Source organism: Strix uralensis, chromosome 28 (assembly GCF_047716275.1).
Source record: "Strix uralensis isolate ZFMK-TIS-50842 chromosome 28, bStrUra1, whole genome shotgun sequence".
NCBI lineage: Eukaryota > Metazoa > Chordata > Aves > Strigiformes > Strigidae > Strix > Strix uralensis.
In genome coordinates this window covers 6,433,388-6,453,072 of record NC_133999.1, presented here as the reverse complement: position 1 = coordinate 6,453,072, position 19,685 = coordinate 6,433,388, and the positions used below count along the sequence as shown (strand labels likewise).

Here is a 19,685-nt window from a genome sequence, read left to right as displayed (position 1 = left end):
GGAGCCAGTAACCTGGCGAGGTTAGGTGACCCGAGTGCCTCAATCTCACCTGGGTTACAAGAAAGGCTTTGGAAACACTTCTCCTTTTAGTCAGCGGGGAACAATCACATTTAGGTGAGACGTTTGGTTGGCAAGGCCTCAAACTGGGGAAAGGGGAGGTGGCAGCACTCCCAGCCCACCTCCCCGCAGGGGCTCGCCCGGCTCTTCCCGAGCAGGAGAACAATTTCCACCAATTCCCCTGGGCGGCAGCTGCCTTCCGCGGAAAGACACGGACAGACGGACACTCGCTCCGCGCACCACCTGGATTTCAGCACGCTAACGTATTATTTCCTTGGACAGGTCACATCAAGTTCCTGTGGTCATCTTTGTCCTTGTTTTACACCACTTACCATGCCAGACCAGCTGCAGTAGAAGACCAGGAAGAGATTATTTTGTTTTTTAAAAAGAAAAGACAAGAGAAAGAGGAATTTGGAGGCTCCAGCCCCACCACTCATCAGACCGAGTGCCCCCAGGCAGGCTTTCTCCCCCTTACATTTTCTGCAAAACTCACACTGCTTAATCCAAAGAGAGCTTCCAAAACAGACACAAACCAGTTGCTAAACAAAAGGCAATTGAGAAGAAAGATCCATTTCTGAGATTAACCATGCAACTCCTTTGAATTACAGCACTGCCCGGCCACAGTTTAAGATGTTGGCAGCAGAGCTCGCGCCACAAAAGCTGACTTTTAAGGATTTTACTGCTCAGAAAGAGGAAACAATATTGTTTCCAAGTTTCAAAACCACTCCTGTTATTAACTGCTCTGTCAAGTGTTAAGAAATACTCTCTCAGAGCAAAAAAAAACCAGCAGGATCTGCTTAGAAATTGGCTTTCTCTGCCACAAGCAGGCAACATTCGATCTTGGGCTCGGTCAGAGCTCTGCCCACGCTCTCCTCCCCTCTTGCTGAGCCTTGTTCACAAGCTACGTTCACCAAGTTGTATTTTAGGATTGACCAGATGAGGTCTTCCAGGATACGGATACCAGGGGAAAGTCTATTCAGTAGAAATAATACTTACAGCAAGATAATAAAGCCTCCTTCGATTAGACACAGCTGTCTGAGACTGGGGTCCTACCACGGAACACAGCCCCAGCATGAGCTGGGGGCTGATACCAGCGTAGCTTGTTCACAGGACTCGTTATTTCCTACAAATTCATGGGTTCCTGGTAATTAAATCAATGTCAGGAACCGCAATGACAGATATCTTAGGATGAAAGCCACGAAGAAACAGAAATTAAACTTATCGCCTGGCTCAGACACGGAGATCGCGGGCTGAGATTCTCTTCCAGCTGATGCCTACAGACATGCTTGAACACTTTCCACCGCGGCGAGCCAGGCTGGGTCACGCTGCTGGGCTCGTGACTGCTCACCCTGGGGGAGCAGGAAAAATGGAGCCTATGCTGCTTTATGCAGGTTCTGTTACAGCTGTGAGGATGCTGTCAGCCCAGCTCTGCAGCTGGGGCTCCAAGGGAGGACCTGTTCTTGGATCGCTTTGGGCTCATCTTCCTCTGAAGCAAGGACGCTGCTGGAGCACACCTTGCTTCATGGGCAAAGCAGAAGAAAAGCCCTCTGAACTGACCCTCCCTGCTGAAACAGCCCTGTGAGTTCAGTGTCCAAGTGGAAACCAGTAAGCAGTAGTGCCCGTACTGGGACCAATATGGTTTAGTATCTTCATCGATGGCACGGACAGAGGGATCAAGGACCCCCTCAGCCAGGTTGCGGGTGACACCAAGCTGAGTGGTGCAGCTGATACGCTGAAGGGAAGGGATGTCAGCTAGAGGGACCCTGACAGGCTGGAGGAGTGGGCCCATGTGAAGTTCATGAAGTTCAACAAGGCCAAGTGCAAGGGTCAGGGTAATCCCTAGTCCCAGCACAGACTGGGGGATGGACAGATGGAGAGCAGCCCTGCAGAGAAGGACTTGGAGATGCTGGTGGGTGACAAATTGGACATAAGCTTTGAACTTCCAGCCCAGAAAGTCAACTGTATCCTGGGCTGCATCAAAAGCAGCATGGCCAGCAGGTCAAGGGAGATGATTCTGCCCCTCTACTCTCCCGAGACCCCACCTGGACCACTGCATCCAGCTCTGGGGTCCCCAGCACAGGACAGACGTGGACCTGCTGGAGTGGGTCCAGGAGGCCACGAAAACGATCCCAGGGCTGGAACACCTCTCCTGTGCAGAAAGGCTGAGAGAGTTGGGGGTGTTCAGCCCGGAGAAGGCTCCAGGGAGACCTTACTGAGGCAGTCTGGCATATAAAGGGGGCTTATGAGTAAGATGGAGAGAGACTTTACCAGGGCCTGTAGTGACAGAACACGGGGCTACAGTTTTAAAGTGGAAGAGGGTACGTTTAGATTGGACATAAGGAAGAAGTTTTTTTTTTTACACTGAGGGGGGTGAGGCCCTGGCACAGGTTGCCCAGAGAAGCTGTGACTGCCCCCTCCCTGGAAGGGTTCAAGGCCAGGTTGGACGGGGCTTTGGGCAACCTGGGATAGTGGAAGGTGTCCCTGCTCGTGGCAGGGGGGTTGGACTAGGTGACCTCTGAAGGTCCCTTCCAACCCAGACCCCTCTGTGAGTCTATGACTTACTGAGCAGCACTAACTCTGCTCCCCACACCTGGCTCCCTTTTCTCGTGAGGGAGAGCAGTCACTGCAATCACTTGCAGGAGCCCGGCTCTGGCTTTCATGCAAGACCCTGCTCTTCTCTCAAAAGGGAAACACATCTGCCCGGCACAGGGCTTCAGGGCTCTCCTCTGCTGTTCTGCTTCAAAAGGACTGTAGCACCCATAGCAGAGGCCAAAAACCCTGAGCTAGAAAAAGCTTTCCTCACCCTTTCCTCTGGGTGGGGCTTCAAAGTCACCTAAAAAAGTCTCCCTGCTCCCCTCGCAGTGCTGACTACGAGCACTTGTGTCCTCTCCTGTGCCTGGGTTCACGGCCAGCATCTCCCCACCTCTTCCCATCAAAATCTCCCAGGCACAGGGTTTGCTCCAACCCAGAGCCAGCTGGATCCCAAGGCCCAGCCAGGGCTTGGTCCTTCAGACAAGCACGTCAGAAGTCCAGACCTTGGGATGAAGCAGCTTCTCCATCACCCAGTAAACTGAGACAACCAAAACCTAATCCTCCCCTAACCACTCCCAGCACATGTAACCCTGTATGAAGGTCCAGCAGGTCCAGGGCTGGCATCCCTGTGCTGGCAGCTGAACAAGGAATCAAGATCATTCACATGCACTGTACACTCTGATCAGCTGTTCCAGTTGTGCGAGGTTAGTAATCATTACTGCTGCTCTACTCTAAGTTAGAAGCATGCCTCTCGAGCGCTCAGTGCCAGGGTAACGACCCTTGGAAAGCACCAGCAAGGGGAAAGAGCTCAGCGCCGCAACCTCGTTCTAGCTAGAAGAATGGCAGCGTACTACGGAGATCAAATCTAAAGCACGTTGAGAGGTGCCGAGTTTAAGCACTTTCAGATTAGGATTTCAAGTCCTAGGCACCACACACGCTTCTGTGCAACACTCATGCATCTTTCACTCGAAGGCACTGGGATCTCCACCTCTCTACTCGGATGGGAACACATCCCAAAGCTTCCTTGTTATGATCACCAGCAGGGACTCATAGCTCAGTCTTGGAAAAAAGGGGCAATTAAGGGATTTACAGATGCTGCAACAAGCTGGGAGCAAAGGAGGACAGGGCATCGTCACAGGGGCACCCCAAGAGGTGCTTCTCAGCCCCACAGAGACGAAGGCAGCCCATTCCCCCCAGCTCTCAGGGTCCCCAAGAGCAGCAAGAGGAGCTGAGGGAACAGACCTCCAGCTCTCACCAACACAAAACCTCTCTGCTTTGCATTTCCAGAAGATGCAATTGCTTCCACCCCTGGATGAGCAAGTTCAGTGACATAATTAATTGGCACCGGTTGGAGGAGAAACATGAGCTGAGCAACAGGGCTTTGGCACAAGACCCGTTTGCCACAACAGCCGGAGGGGGGCAGAACTGCTCCGCAGCAGCTGGTTGACTATAAATTTAGAGTGATCATTACTAAGGAAACTTAAGACCTTTCCCCCCTTACTGGTGAAGCAATCTACCTACAAAGCTGAAAGAGAGGAGCTCAAGCAATGCAGCACTAACTGCTCTCAAAGCCCTCACCCAGTTTGTCTGTGGATGTGATAATATCAGCTGGAAGGGAGGAGTCCAGATCTGCATCCAAGATGCCCAGTGGGTCGAGTTGTGCTACATGATGCCCTCGAATCTATGAAATGGGCCAGGAATGGAAAGGAGAACAGATACCAAGAGGGAGAGGGGAAAGGGAGAGAAACAAAAGAGGGGAGGGGTAAAAAAGTTAAATTACATTAGAATTAATTTGCAGAGTAATTCTCACCGACGTTTGGAGAAACAGTTACTGGCGCATCATCAAAATTTACACAACTAATGCCGAGAGGATCAAGCTTTGCAATGTGATGACCCCTGACCTGGAAGCAACAACACAAATTAGTCATTAAAACAAGTTAATTGAAGAGACATTCCTTCATTAAAAAAAAAAAAAAAAAGTCATGCACAGTTTCCCTCTTTACATTTTCTGCAGAGCCACCCCAGTAAAGGCTGGAGAAGTTGGGTTTACTTTCAACTCCAGCACGTAGGCGTGAGTGCCACCAGCTGCAGGGAGCGCTCTGCTCCGCCCCAAGCCAGGCTTCGGCGGGGCAAGGCCAGCGCCTCCACAGCAGAGCCCTTCCAGAACTGAGATCCGAGGGTCTCCCACCGCTTTCCCTGTGTCCAACCCGAGAACCTCCCCTCTATGGACGCACTAACTCCACACCGGTGGTTTCCTCCTGAGCATCATAGAAAATGAAGAGGCAGTTTCCCAGATTTCAGCAGATCTAGGTGCTCTCTTGCCAGCGTGGCAGAGGAAACAAACAGCACCACCAGCAGCAGGAGTTCCTGAAAGGCAGAGGAGTGTGTCTGAGGAACATCTGCCTGTCTGCGCTATCGGAGGTCAGCAGCTCACAGCATCCTTTTGAAGAGAGGAACCTACAACAGGACCTGGGTCACTCATGTTGCTCTGCTGGGAAGGGGCAGGTGTGGAAATACCAAAGAGCTCTGGCACCAAGACAGCCTTGAGGCTCCTGGTGGTGGCAGTCAGGCCAGGAGTCACCACGCTGGGTTTGATCCACTTCAGGAGCCACAGAGAGTGACGAGAGGTAATGAGGAGTTTTGATTTTCACAGGAGGAGGTGCCCGCAGACGGACCCCAGCACATCTTGCTGGGCAAGCTCCGTTCACCTCGGTGGCCAGCACCCTCCAACTGACAAGCCACAGTTTATTTCTTGACAGCTGCTGCTCTCGAAGCTTCAGGCTCAGCTATGCTGGGAGCAGGACAGGAAACACTACTGCCATGGTATGGGGTGGAATGCCTTCTTTACACTGAACATTATATTCCCAGCCATCAAATCTGTTACCAGCTAGAAAAAGCACTTATATACGAGGGGATTACTAAACCTCTTGTACAAACCAGGCATACTGATCTGGCCTTATTTACCAGAAAGGAATTCCTATTCAGAGTATCCCAAGGGGATTTTAGGAAAGGATTTTTGTGGTTTTACCAGGCAAAGAGCCTGAAATCAGCCACCGACGTTAAGGCAAATTGCTAAGAAAGCACCGATCCCCCCCATGCTCTCTGCAGGGCCACATGACGACGTGCCCCTGAGCACTGGTGGCCACACGGGAAGCTCTTCTTCTGGGCCAGCTTTGTCTGGGAACTATTTGCTTGTCCATCTTGCAACAAAGCACAGGGGCTAGCCCATCATTTCAGCAGGACACAAGCTCACCACACTGCTCCCCACGGCCAGGGTGCTCTCACGGGGACCAGGGAATCAGCCGGTGGCTTTGAGGTCAACTCTGCAGTTTGCAAATAAGCAGCAAATCCTCAAATTGTCGTCGGGGCAAGGAGAAGGTCTTTTCCCCCCCATCGGAGTCATGCTGCTTGTTATTCTCCACATGCAACACAAGCCAAAACAAGAAGCCCGCGACCCAAAGCAAGACCACAGCAGATATTTGCAGGAAGCATCATGCTCGCAGGCCCTGACCCTGGCAGGGGACTTCAACCACCCGGACATCCGCTGGCAAAGCGGCACAGCGAGCTGCAAGCAGTCAGGAAACTACTGGAGCGTGCTGAGGACAACTTCCTAGTAGAGATGATGGAGAGGCACTGCTGGACCTGCTGCTCGCTAATGCAGAAGAACTTATCAGAGGGGTCAAGACTGGAGGCAGCCTGGGCTGCAGCAAACACATCCTGGTGGAACTCTCAGTTGAGGACGGGTAAAAAGTAGAGGCAGGACCCTAAACCTCAGAAAGGCAAACTTTCGGCTGTTTAGGGCACTAGTGCATGGTACCTCTTGGGAAACTGCCCTCAGAGGCAAAGGAGTGAACAAGAGCTGCGAGATATTTACCTTTTTCTTAGGGTGCAAGAGCTCTCAGTCCCGACGTGCAAGGAGTTGGGCAGGGGAGGCAGGAGGCCAGCTTGGCTAAGCCAAGACCTCTTAGCCAAACTGAAACCCAAAAAGAGGCAGGGACACACATCCTGGGGAAATTATAGGGATATGGCCCGAGAGTGCAGGGCAGGGATCAGGAAAGCCAGGGCAAGCTGGAGCTGAACTTGGCTAGGGACATGAAAAGTAACAAGAAGGGTTTTTTAAGGTACATAGTACAAGAAAGGAAGATGAAAGAAACTGTACTCCCCCAACGAGCAAAACAGGAGACCTGGCTACAACTGAAATGGAGAAGGCTGAGGTACTTAACTTTCTTCCCTCGGTCTTCGCTGGCAAGTGCACTAGCACAGAATTCACAGAACCCAAAGGCAGGGACTGGGACCATGAAGTACCACCCACCGCAGAAGATCAGGGTCAAGACCATCCAAGGAACAAGTGCACAAGTTCATGGCACCTGATAAGATGCATCTGCGGGTCCTGAGGGAACTTTCAGATGAAGCAGCTCAGCCACTATCCATCATATTCAAAAAGTCGTGGCAGACTGGTGGGAAGTTCCCAGTGACTGGAAAAGGGGAAACAACCCCCATTTTTAAAAAGGGAAAAAAGGAAGACCCAGGAAACTACAGGTCAGTCCGTTTCACCTCTGTGCCCAGCAAGATCATGGTGCAGACCCTCCTGAAACTATGCTAAGGCACATGAAAACCAGAGGGGATTGGTGACAGCCAACATGGGTTCACTAAGGCCAAATCGTGCCTGACAAACTTGGTGGCCTTCTACAACAGGGTTACAGCGTTGGTGGGTAAGGGAAGAGCGACTGACATCATCTCCCTGGACTTGTGCAACGCGTTTGATACTGGCCCACACAACATCCTTGTCTCTAAACTGGAGACACATGGATTTGACAGATGGACCACTCGGTGCAGAAGGAATTGGCTCAATGGTCACACTCAAAAGACTTGTGGTCAATGGCTCGATGTGCAAGAGGAGAGCAGTGGCGAGTGGTGTCCTCAGCGGTCAGTGCTGTTTAACATCTTTGTCAGGGACATGGACAGTGGGACTGAGTTCACCCTCAGCAAGGCTGCAGATGACACTGAGCCGAGTGGGGTGGCTGATACTCCAGAGGGAAGGGATGGCATCCAGAGGGACCCTGACAGGCTGGAGAAGTGGGTGTGTGCAAACCTCATGAAGTTCAACAAGGCCAAGCACAAGGTCCTGCGCCTGGCTTGGGGCAATCCCAAACATGGCTACAGGCTGGGGGATGACTGGATGAAGAGCAGAGAAGGACTTGGGGATGAAAAACTGTCTATGAGTCAGCACTGTGCACTCACAGCCCAGAAAGTCAACCGTGTCCTGGGCTGCATCAAAAGCAGCGTGGCCAGCAGGTCCAGGGAGGGGATTCTGCCCCTCTGCTCTCCCGAGACCCCACCTGGACCACTGCATCCAGCTCTGGGGTCCCCAGCACAAGACAGACGTGGACCTGCTGGAGTGGGTCCAGGGGAGGCCATGAAAATGATGCCAGGGCTGGAACACCTCTCCTGTGCAGAAAGGCTGAGAGAGTTGGGGGTGTTCAGCCCGGAGAAGAGCAGGCTCCAGGGAGACCTTATCACAGCCTGTCAGGACTTAAAGGGGGCTTAGAAGGAAGATGGGGACAAACTTTTAAGTAGGGCCTGTAGCGATAGGACAAGGGCTAACGGTTTTAAACTACCCATCAGGGCCTCCTCCTGCCTTCCTACTCTTTCATCCTCCACACACTGTGGTCAGCTCCCCCCCCGGACACCCCACTGCAGCCACAGCCCTACGGTGACACTGGGGTAGGAAGGGAGGTGATTTCTCACTGCAGATAGCTTAGAAAAATACATCCAAGAGCAATCACCTCCCAGCGCTGCCATTCAGAGACTGAGGAAGTGATGGGAATGCAGAAGAGCTTACGGATTTTGGGTTCAAATCGCTGACTTAAGAGCTGCTGCCTCCAACTACACCAGTCACCACTTGTTTGAACTTGGCATCTGCCTGCTTGTTCCACCAGCGAGAGCTGCTCGGCCTCTAGAAATGGCCCACCAGGATCCACCTGAACTGGAGAGCTGGCAGGGTGGTCGTCTCCCATGAAATCAGCCACGAGGGAAGAGGCAGGTCCTCACAAACATGTCCCAGCTTTCCCTTCTTACAGAAAAGCCGGGCGGTGCCCAGCATTGCCATCAGCACCTCGGCTGCGGAGGCAGGCAGGGCGGGGGCACTGTCTTCAAGCCAGAGAGCAGGTCCAAGGCTGGGCAGACCTTTGGACTCGCCCAGTGCTGCAGTTCTCTCCTTAACCTGTGGCCTTGTACATTGGATTTTCCCCGTGCCTGAGCAGGAACACAACCTGCAGCGGGCGCTTCTTTGCAGGAATAGGTGAGAAGCCCATGGTCACACCTCCGCAGCAGCTGGGTTCGTTACCTTCTCACCACAGCCCCCATCAGAGCGCCCACACTTGACAAACCAGAGCGACCAACCAAAGGTGAAAGGATGTCACAGATGTACAAACACATTTAAATGTTCTCTCAAGTTAAAATATTGGTTGGTCATCCCCTGCTCAAAGCTTCTTTCTCCTGGAAGGCTGACTTTGGTCTGACTTGCAGCCCAGCAGCACTCTTGCAGGTTGCAAATCACAAGGAAATGTTTCCTGTGCTTTTATTTTTACGATTTCAGAAATTCTCTCAGCAACGTGGGGGAAGCAGGATGAGCATCCCTCACCGCTGCTGAGCACGGCAGGAGCCCACAGCACAGGAGCATCATTCCAGAAGCCAGCAAACCACCCTGTGCAGAGAAGACCTCTCCCTCCCTGCCACTGTAATGGCTCTGTTTGGGTGACAATAGCTTTAATCTTCATTTGTCCAGCAAAGCATCAGCTGAGCTTCTGCCCCAACAGATCAGCAGCTCCTGTTACAAACCAGGCAGCCCAGCACACATCCTGCCACCCTCCATGCGAAACACACGCATCAACTGCACAAAGCCCAGCCCACCTCGGCCACCGCACACCTCTACTGAGGACATGCTCCCCCTGGGCGCAAAGCCCATCTCCTTACCTGATACGCCCTGATGAGAGATTGCACTGCGAGATGGTCCTCCACCAGTTTATCTACGTTGGGCTGCGCTTGAACCAGGAACTGGGCTTGGGACAGCGTGGAAAGGCTGGTACTCAGTGGAGGGGGGCTTTGGTAAGCAGTGCCTGGAGCAGCTCCAGCGTTGGCGTTGCGGAAGAAGATGTCCCATGACTAAGGAAAGAGGAGAGGCGACAGGGTCATTACCCACAACCCAAACACCTCCTCACTCGAGGTTACTGGGGTCCCAACTCAATTATTGCCACAGCAGGGAGTAAAACCCCTGTGCGTAGAGCTGCCTCTTCCCCTGCACCCCAGCTCCATTCAGCTTCTTCCGAAGGCACCCCATGCCTCGGACAGGAGAGCACTAAAGCTCTCCCACTATTCCAGTTATGCCATTATCCTACTTCCCATCCATCTGGATTGTTTCTTTTGGCATGAGACCATCCCCAGAGAGCTCCCTCCCTCGGCAGCAGTGCTTAGGACAGGACACAGATGACACCACTCGCCCAGCTTGGCTCTTGAAACCACTGCTCTGAGCAACGAGCCCCAATCTGGTCTTCAGGAGCTTGTTTCCTTCTCTCCAGGGCAGGAGACTGCCCTCTAAATACCCACAATATTTTCTGAAAAATACTTTTACCCTGTAATCAAATACACCTCTCTCTCTTTTCAGTCATCTAAATGTCCTGAGACCCAAATCCCAGCATAAGCTGTGTTGTCCAGCCCTCACAGAATCACAGAATCACCTGGGTTGGAAAGGACCTTGAAGATCATCCAGTCCAACCGTTAACCCAGCACTGACAGATCCCAACTCCACCAGATCCCTAAGCGAATCCCCTAAACAGCAATGGCTTTTTCCTTTTTCTGTCCCCTTTAATTTTTCCCCACCCTTTCAGTGACACCAGTGCCAGCACTATGTGGAAACTCCCATGCCAGTTCTCTGTGCCCTTAGCAAAGCAGGTATCACCTCTGCTCCCGTCCCCCTCGGCAGATGGGCGCTTCTCGGTGTTAGGAAAACAAAGCAAAACGCCCCAAAAAAGCTGACAGACTTGGGTGTAACTTTGTGGTACTTATCCAGCACTGCCTGAAGAGCCCAGAAGCATCCCAGGCCAAACCCAAGTTAATCTGCCTACTTGGAGAGGCAGCAACGGACCTGCAGAAGGGGAGCGACCAGCAGAGCGAAGTCCAAGCCACGTCCTCCCGGCACGCTCCCACCCTTGCCCGCTGCCCACGGGCCACGGAGCGATAGCAAATGACGGAGGCAAGGCGGAGGCGTCTGCACGCCTGCACGTACCTGAGACACCCGCTAGAGCAAACAAATCCCGTCAGATTTGCACTCTGGTTTCAGCCCAAGGGTCTCTCCACTAACTGGGAGCAAGAGCCCAGCGCTCAGCGCCCTGCACACCCCTGAACCTCGTGTCTGCGGAGAGCAGCAACTCCAACCTTGGTGATGCAGAGATGGGCGAAGTGCTGCCCAGCCAACCCCAGCGTGTTTAAACCAAGTTGAAAAGAGCTGTAAGAGCAGCTCCAGTGGTGGTTTGGGGAAGAAAAAGCAGCTTCTGCACGCTGGTAGCAGGGTGGAGGGGACTCAAACCCTGACTTTTGCCAGAGGAGCACCAGCTCTCCCCCTTCCCTGTAGCTCCTCCGGCTGCAGGGCCCATCACATGCCCCAGGAAGCTATTTCCAGCCCTGATTTACCCAGACGCCCCATCATATGGCTGCACAAGGTGATTAAATTTAGAAATAGGTCACACTGAAGGAACGTAAATAAAATCTGGAACAATTTGGCACCATAACTGATAAACAATAGCTCCCCCAAAGGGAAAAAAAAAAAAAAATAAAAAAAAAGAGCAAAGCCAGAAAACGTTTGACCCCATTCTGATTGCTGTCTGCTAAAGGAAATTTCAGTAGGAAAAAAAGGGAGAGCTGCTTTTTGTACAATCCTTACTGCTGGGCACTGGTGAGAGCAGCTCAAGCCCCTTCCCTTCCCCAGGCTCACAGAGCTCATGGGTGCCCCAGAAGCCATCAGCTCCTGCGAGCGGGAGGGCCGAGCACCCTGGGATGTGGAGGAATCTGGCTGGCAGCTCTGCTCAGTGGTTTAAGGTTGTTTAATGTACTGGAAAATAAAGGCAGGCAAGAGAAAGGGAGCATCTGCTAGCCCAGGGAGGGGGCTGGCAGCAGTGCTGGGGGGACAGGAACACAGCCAGGAGGCAGCAGTGTTGCCTTTATGACCTCCTCCCTTCTGACATTCAACAATATTAACCTCTTGGAGATGCAATTTGCTTCTGTTCTGAAAGAAAAAGTTCATTTTAAGCTCTCCAAACAAGGTGCGGCACTGGCTCGGTCAGCTCAGGCACTTTCGCTAAATGCTTTATTGCCCAATGTAATTAGAGAGTATTTCAGACTCCCTGACTGCAGGCTTTGCCCCTGATAAGCACTATAAAAACATCAGCTTTCAAGTTGCTGATGTGGTTTTGAACACAAGAGTATTCGAGGGCCACTCCAGGGGTTTCTGGTGACCCAGGGAGGTGCCTCGGGAGCTCACGTATCCCGTGGGAGAGTCTGAAGGGCCCCATCAGCGTTATCCTGCTTTATCACAGGAAGGACTTCGCCTTCATCCAGCTCTCGCCAAAGGTAACAGCAGTAATAAAGCTCATCAGGTTATTTCCCTCTGACCCTCTCCATGCCCATGGCGGCCCTACAAGTGCTCCTCCAGCTCTTATATGCTGCGAGTATATATATATAGGGTATAAGATACATAATAGGGGATAAAATATATATACAGGGGATAAAAGAGCTCAGCTTCACTCGTTTTTACCAAGAGGGCTCAAAGCCAGTATCTCCCTGCTCCCAAGCGCGCAGGCAGCCCCCAGCTCTCGGCACACTAAATACCACCAACGCCAGGTCCCTGCTGGGACCCTCCCACGGCCACGTGTCCCACCACAGCCACAGCACAAGGCGTCAGCCTTCCCGGCGCTCCTCTGTGCCGCTGTTTGTGCGCCAGCGAAGCGGGACAGGAGAGGCAGCTGACTGCAGCAAGCCTGGATAGGTCAGGCTTTAGAGGGATTTTGAGCTCAAGTCCGAGAGCAGAGCTCACCGCAGGCTGACAACAGCCCCCAAACCAGCTCACCCAGTGAAACCAGCATCTTTCACTTGGTTTATCTGACTCGGTTGCTGGAGAAGGGTGTGGGCTCAGACTGCTACAGCCCAGCCTCCGCCACAGAGCCAGCTCAGAGGGCAGGCACGCGTGGCGAGGGGAGAGGGGGGACATCTTCCACCCGCTGCAGGGCACCTCAGACTGCACTGGGGCAGCGCCAGGCTGGGCGGTGCACAGAGGATACACGGCCTCTGCCTCCAGCTCAGGCTGCATCCCTGCTGCTGCTCCTGCACGGACTCCAGGGTACAGAAAGCACCAGCCACACCTGCTCCGCATGGCTGGCAGGCCAGGCATCACCTCCTGCGTTAGCAGGGAGAAGAGGAGGAACATTCAGAGCTTAAGGCTCGAAAAGGAGGTGCCTGAACAAAATTTACAGCAGGCAACCTTTGCTGAGAGTACGGGGTCAAGCAGCGATCAATGGGTTTGTGCTCCGCACGTTGCCTTGTCCCTTATCAACATAAACAAGGACCTTCGGTTCTCCAGCGTGCTCGCTTTTGAAGATGGGGGATGAAACTCAAACATTTCAAACTCTCAAGCAAGATGACTACAAAATTCAGCCTGGGCCGCTGTTTGTGAGCACGACTGCAAAGGACACGGCAGAGGCACCTCCCAGGGCTCCGGCCTCGCTGAAGACCGCAGGCTCCTGCCGTAGGGCCGGTGAAGCTGGGGTTACACGGCACGGTCTACACACATCGTGGTCACAAAACCACTTCAACATGAAAATCAAAACACTGACATATTAAGAAGTCCACGTTAAAGACTGATGTACGTACATATGGGGAGAGCTGCATCCCTGCAGCAGTTCAACCCAAACACCGGGGCTGCTCTTTAGGAAGGCTGAGCTTGTCCCAGAGCTCTCTGGCCACCTGCCCTGCAGCCAGCGAGTCACTTCGGGTGCTGGGGAGACGGCAGGGGTTGTGCCCAGCACTGCTGGCAGCCACCATCACACCCGAGTGGCGAAGGGGGGGCACGAGGAGGACGCGGCCCCAGGAGCGAGCAGCACTCACCCTGCGGCAGCCCACCAGCACCGACCTCCCGCATCCTCAACCCCTCCTTCCCCAGCTCTGCTCTTAGATGCTCATCAGACTCAGAAACTGGAGTTCAGCTGAAGGACTGCATGCAGAAAAAAGCCTAAAATAGCTTGTTTTTTAAAAAATAATCTTCCCTACTCTAAACAAGCACTTAAGTATATCCTGCAGTTTAAACCACCGATGTCTGCACGGAGGAAGCGAATTCATTTTGCTCAGCTGGGTCATGCTGGCTGGACGGCTCCTGGGTTTCAGTGACAAGAGCAAAGAAACCCCAGTTGTCTCCTGGCGGAAGGTCTCACCCTCACCAGCACAAAGCAGCACGGCAAGGCGCAGCCCGTCTCTGCTCTGTGCAGGGAACTGATAAGCTGCAGCCAGGTCCATGTGACAGCCTGGCTTTTTTGGGGAACTCCACCCTCAGATCTGACCCTGTGTCTAACGGGATGGAGGCCAACACTTATCAGGGACAGGGGTGACACCCTCCACTGCTGCTTCAGCGTCATGCCAGAGGGGACACAGGCTGACAGGGACCGCTCGCAAGCCAAGACCAGGGATGGCCACAACCCCGATCCTATCACAGCAGCTCGGTGTCCCCATCGAGGACGGGGTGAGCTACAAAAAAGTGCAGAGAGGAGACAGGGACAAAGCTAGGAGCTGGGAATGGATCTTGGTGAGCCCACCAGAATGAGGTGGGATCCATCCAGGAGAGACGAGTCAACAGCAACAACAGCAGAAGCCACAGCAATGGCCAAGTGCATCAGAGAGCAACAGCAAAGGCCACACCAAACCTCAGGTATCAACCCCACCAGAATTCTGGGACCTGGAGCTGGATTTTGCAGGATCACAGCATGGAAGGGACTTTCAAAGATCATCTAGTTCAACACCCCCTGGTCCAACCCCCTTTCTGCCAAGCTGGACACCAGCTTGATTTTGTTTAAAAAGCAGTTCCTAAGACTTGCTTTTGACACTACTAGTGTCAGGTTCACTTCCTGGCAATGACAAGACCCTGCTTCATTTTCATGCTGCTTCTCCTACTGCCAGAAACCATTCCCAGCCCTGCTGGAGGCAAAAATCTTGCATCAAGTCCTGCACTGCTCTCTAAGCACTTAGAAGTAGTTTAAAAGGGACACTGATTTCCAGGGGTGACTAATACACACTTGCAATTCTTCCCCATAAACACAGGACTGGGGGCCTGGAGAGGTGGTGGGAGCTCCACCCTTGTAGGTACTCAAAACTTGAGCACACAAGGCCCTGAGTGACCTAGTCTAGCCATGAAGCTGGATGCCACCTCCAAGATGGCCACGCTGGAGCAGAGGCTCCAGAGGCTCCTTCCAATCCTAATTTCTCCCCCAGTTTCTTCAGCTGAGCGTGCATGAGGACTCCAGCACAGCACCACATTCACTGCCTACCTACAGGCGAGCTGATGAAGCTACAGGGACTATGTTAAAGAGGAAACAAGAGCAAAAGAGATCCACAGGTCCGGCCTCAGGACCCAAATACACCTCCCAGCCAACTGAGTCTTGATGTTTACTCTCACATCTGCTCAGAGCAACATTCAAGCCTGAGCAGGGTCTGTAGATTAAAAAGCCAGTATCAAACCATGAAGTCTCTTTGCTACAGACACAACTGTGCCTGCCACTGGGACACGCGTGGGGTAACCCTCACTTGTTTTTAAATTAGACTACAGCATTTAGATTCGTGGCTTTTAATTCCATATCCCACCTCTGAAGGACTCGGTTGCACCACACGTATGTGTGCTTGGGGAGCTCTCAAGTCACTATTTGACAAAGGGCACAACCCAAATCAATACACTTTGTGTTTTCCACGTCTGTATTGCTTGGCTCAGCCACCCATTCGCCTCGAAAGCAGCATAAAGTCAGCATTGTTTGTGAAAACCCAGCTTTGAGCCTACCTTAATACCTTTACAGCAGCCTACAGGCTCTGTTTTGGACATGTGGGATTGATGCCATCAAAAATACACTCAACACTGATGCAGGTGTTGGGGCATGAGATTCCTTACTCACCCTTGACTGCTCATTTAACCATCACATCCTCGTTTGCAGACTGCTCATGTGCTACTGAATAAAGAAAATCCTTGCTCTACATCAGGACATGTACAATACTGCCTTAAAAATCCCCTGGGTAATGCTGAGACTTAGTCACACGGGATCATTTTCCTTGTGAAACACTGGGGTTGGGGAAAAATGCAGTCAGGTTTCAGAAATCCTCTTCCCAGCTGAGCCCTCACCTGATGGACTCGACTTTAGAGCTGGCCTTCTCCTGACTGGAGGAGCTTCAGTAATTCAGATCCTCTGTGCATACTGCCCACAGCCAGGTTGGTTTCCCAGTTTTAAGTTAAGGAGCAGCTGGTGGAAATCCCCCTGGCCACCAGACCCAGTCCCCCTCCCCAGGCTGCAGATCAGCAGTCTGGCTTTATGCCCACAAGCTCAGAGTCAAGCTTAGCTACAGCCCCAACATGTAACACCACCCGTGCCTGAAGCAAAAAGGAAACCAGTCAAGATGTAGAAAATACCCTCCCTGCCTTCCCCCCCCCATCCTCCATTCCAGAATAAATCCTCCTGATGAGCCATCAGAGCTGGAAAAAATGAAGCATCAGGAGTTGGTTAAAGGTGGATTTCCAGAAGGCATTCTTTGTATCCGCTGTGATCCAGGATGCTGCCTGCGTCCCACAAGCCCACGGCATTCCCTCTTGAACAGAGAAGCTCCTCTTGGCTCTTGCTCAAGGAATTGCTGATGTTTCTTTCGGGCAAAGCAAGGCAGAAGGACCATCCACAACCATCCGGCCGAATTCAATCCTCCTTTGGACGTGTGCACTTACCTGAACCCACTGCTCAGACACAGAGAGAGAAGCGAAGGCGATATCCTGGCAAGGTTGCTCCTTACCTTATGTACACTTTTGGGATTTTCCAGCCAAGCATAATACATTTCCTCCACGTAGTTTGAACTAGTCCCACTCAAAAAAGGCTCGGCAGCCACCGGTGCGCTGTAGCACCTGATCTGTTGAAACGTCCTGGGTGCTGCCGGCCTGTGTTGGGAAATTGTCTTTACAGTCTGTGAGGCCGTCAACGGCCTCAGCTTTGCCGCACAAGTCCTTAAGTTAAGCATGTTTGTCCTGTTGCCTCCACACAAGTTCCTGTTGGGAGAGAAGGGAAAAGTGGGTTAGAAATTACTGCAGGAGAGCGCAGAGCAGAGACCACCCCCGCTCCACCCACCCCCCTGTCAGCCCCAAGCATGGAGAACTGAACTTAGGACCAGTTTTTAATTCGGATTAATCCATCCGCCTCGTCCCACAGCCAAATCCCCGAGGGCTGGGAAACAGTTTTTGCTTAAGATGCTCGACACGGCCAGGTCTGCGTCCCCCATCCCTGCTGCATGGCACCGTCATCTCCCCCGATGCAACAGTGAAAAGTGGATTTGCTTGGTGGGGTTCCCAACACCAGCCTCAAATGAGCCGCTGCACATCAAAGCCACCCGCACCTTTTTATATCAGCACCGTACAAAATGAGGCACGCTTGATGGTGAAACGCAGCCCGGATTCATGGTACAAGGTATCATGTTCCCCCAGAGCTTTCCTCTTTAGTTCTTAGCCAACGACACCTACACCTTTTCCAATAATAAATCCATAAAGTATTCTTTGATTTCTTTTGATTTTTTAATTCTTCCTCTGAGAATCCTCTTTCTGTTTGTTTTAAACAGGAAAATCCTCTCTATGAAACTCCCGATTCCAGCAGCAGTTGGATGCTTTGGCCCTTCAACATCCCATCTGCAGGGACATCGTACAAATTTAAAGAAAAGTACTTTAAAGTACCGTGCCCAGAAAGGTGCTGGAAAAAAATTGTTACCAGCTGGATTTGAACACTGAACATCACGTTTTATTCACACGGAGCTGATCAAGTCTAGCAGGGCACACTCCTCCAGGTCTGCGCAAGCTGCAGGACAACTCTCATCATGCTGACCCAGCATGGAAGCCTTTTCCATCGCTCCCCCAGGTAGAGGGTCTTGGCCTCAATTTTTGCTGTGTTACTCACCCCACAACCACTCTGCTTGGCCAAGTCACCTGTTTGGGTTACATGCACCGGGATAAAGCTGGGAAGAAACCATCTCTGGGAAAGACCCCTCACAAAGTAGAGGCATGGTGGTGCAAAGCACTTGGGATGTTGGCTCCAGGACAGACCACTTCACTGCTTCTCTGTAAAAGCTCAGACCCAAGAAGGCCAACGCGGTGGAAGGACCCAGAGAGGGGCTCTCCCCTGCCCAGAAAACCAACCCAGAGCCAGCGTGGGACCTCTCAAAGGTCCACCAGCAATGTCCACCTTGCAGCTCATGGTGGGGTGCAGCCCCGCGAGGACAGGGAGGCCTGGGGTTAACCACGCTCCCCGTTACACACATCCAACCAACAGCCGCAGCCCAAGGGAAAGCGCTGGAGCAAAATCATCTCAAGGGAGGCACTTGGAGCCAGCTCCTCTTGGAGCTGCCCTTTCCATCCAGCTCCTCCCGCAAAAGGCAGGACCCGAGGCTGGAGGTGACCCAACTGGCCAGTTTCCATATCCCCGACCAGTTTAACGAGCAGCAGCCCAATGTCAAAGCAGCTATCAAGCGTTCACCAGATTAAAATGAAGTTTCACAGCAGAGTGGAGAAAAAAAATACACCTTCATCACCGGTGTTTCATCAGCCACGCTTTCAGATTCGCTTTGCTGAATCTAGTTCTGGCTCCTTGGCACAGCAGCAGCTACACTTCCTGCCTCAAAACACAAGATTTTGGTCCAAAGAGCCCGAGGAAGACCTGGGATCACTCTAACTCAGCCAAAGCGATTTACAGATTTACCCAAAGAAAAAAGGAAAGACCACTCGTCCTTTCCACCCTGCTTGCTCCCTTCTGCCCGCAGTCAAACCAGGACCACAACAGGCAAGAAATGGCAGGCAGGAGCAGCACAGCGAGTGTGGCAGCACTAGATGTTTTCCCAGTTTACCCTCCTCAGATGTAAGCAGCGTAATACGGGCAGATATTTTAGAGAGCCGACTGAACTGGGCGTCGGCGCACAAGAATGCACATGGCAGGGAAAAAGCTTTAGGACGAAAGAGTCGGCGGTGTCTCTGGCTTTGGTGTCTGGTTTCGGTGCTGCTGCTCAGCAGCGTCCCGGTGACCTCTCTGGAAAACAGGGGGGTTAATGCCAGGGTTTAACCCAAAATGAGCAGAACCAGCTGGTCTTTTGAGGGTCTCTCGCAGAAAGGGTTGGCTTCCCGAAGGCGCACAAGTCCATGCCGCGCCACGGACCAGGGCGAGCTCGGAGCAGGAATGTTTCCGATGCAAATCAAAAGAGCACACAACAACCAGGAGCAAGAACGTAGGAAACCGAGCCCGAGATAACCGATACAGGGGTCACACACGAACACAAAGTTCATGCACAGAGTTACAGCTGAAGAGGGAGTAAGGAGAGGAAGCCCCGGCTTGTTGGCCAGGCCGTCGTGGGCACAGCTGGACCACAGCCCAAATTTCACCGAGAGGTCAAACAACAGGAATATTCGTAACAGATTAACGTCTGGGACGGGCGAGAACGTACCGTTAAGCAGATTAAGGTGCTAAATTTGACCTCTGGCAGCCGGAGTCTGTGACACCTGCCCCTGAAGGCAGTTAGGTGGGAATTGGTTGTTTTGGGGGGTTAAAAACAGAACAAATTCGGCGTTAAAGGCAGCGGCGGGCCCAGCGCTGTCCCAGGGCCGCAGGCTCCGGGCCCAGCTGCTCCAGCACTGGCGCTTCGGGCCCGGGGCAGCCGCGGGCCCCCGGGGCACCGGAGTCAGGCGCTGACCCTCTCCAGGGGGTGTCCCACAGCCCCCGCCCGCCTCAGCCCCCCCGGTGCCGCCGCGGGAGGCGCCGCCGGCTCGGAGCGGGGGATGCACC

At 52.8% G+C, this 19,685-nt stretch overlaps 1 protein-coding gene across 5 annotated transcripts in view; it reads right to left on the bottom strand.

The window, feature by feature from the left end:
* The window catches only part of OGDH (oxoglutarate dehydrogenase), a 36,164-nt gene that overhangs the window by 16,004 nt on the left and 475 nt on the right, over nt 1-19,685 (bottom strand). For 2 of the 5 annotated variants that reach the window (XM_074852361.1, XM_074852363.1), the window contains exons 2-4: nt 16,669-16,918; nt 9,565-9,753; nt 4,400-4,490 (exon numbers count right to left, since the gene is read on the bottom strand). In XM_074852361.1, the coding sequence (XP_074708462.1) occupies nt 4,400-4,490; nt 9,565-9,753; nt 16,669-16,890 (502 nt within the window). In that variant the 5' untranslated portion in view covers nt 16,891-16,918. Of the gene's footprint in view, nt 1-4,167; nt 4,271-4,399; nt 4,491-9,564; nt 9,754-16,668; nt 16,919-18,756; nt 18,905-19,685 lie in introns of those variants that run through there. The other 3 variants (XM_074852359.1, XM_074852362.1, XM_074852360.1) reach the window with 2 other exon arrangements.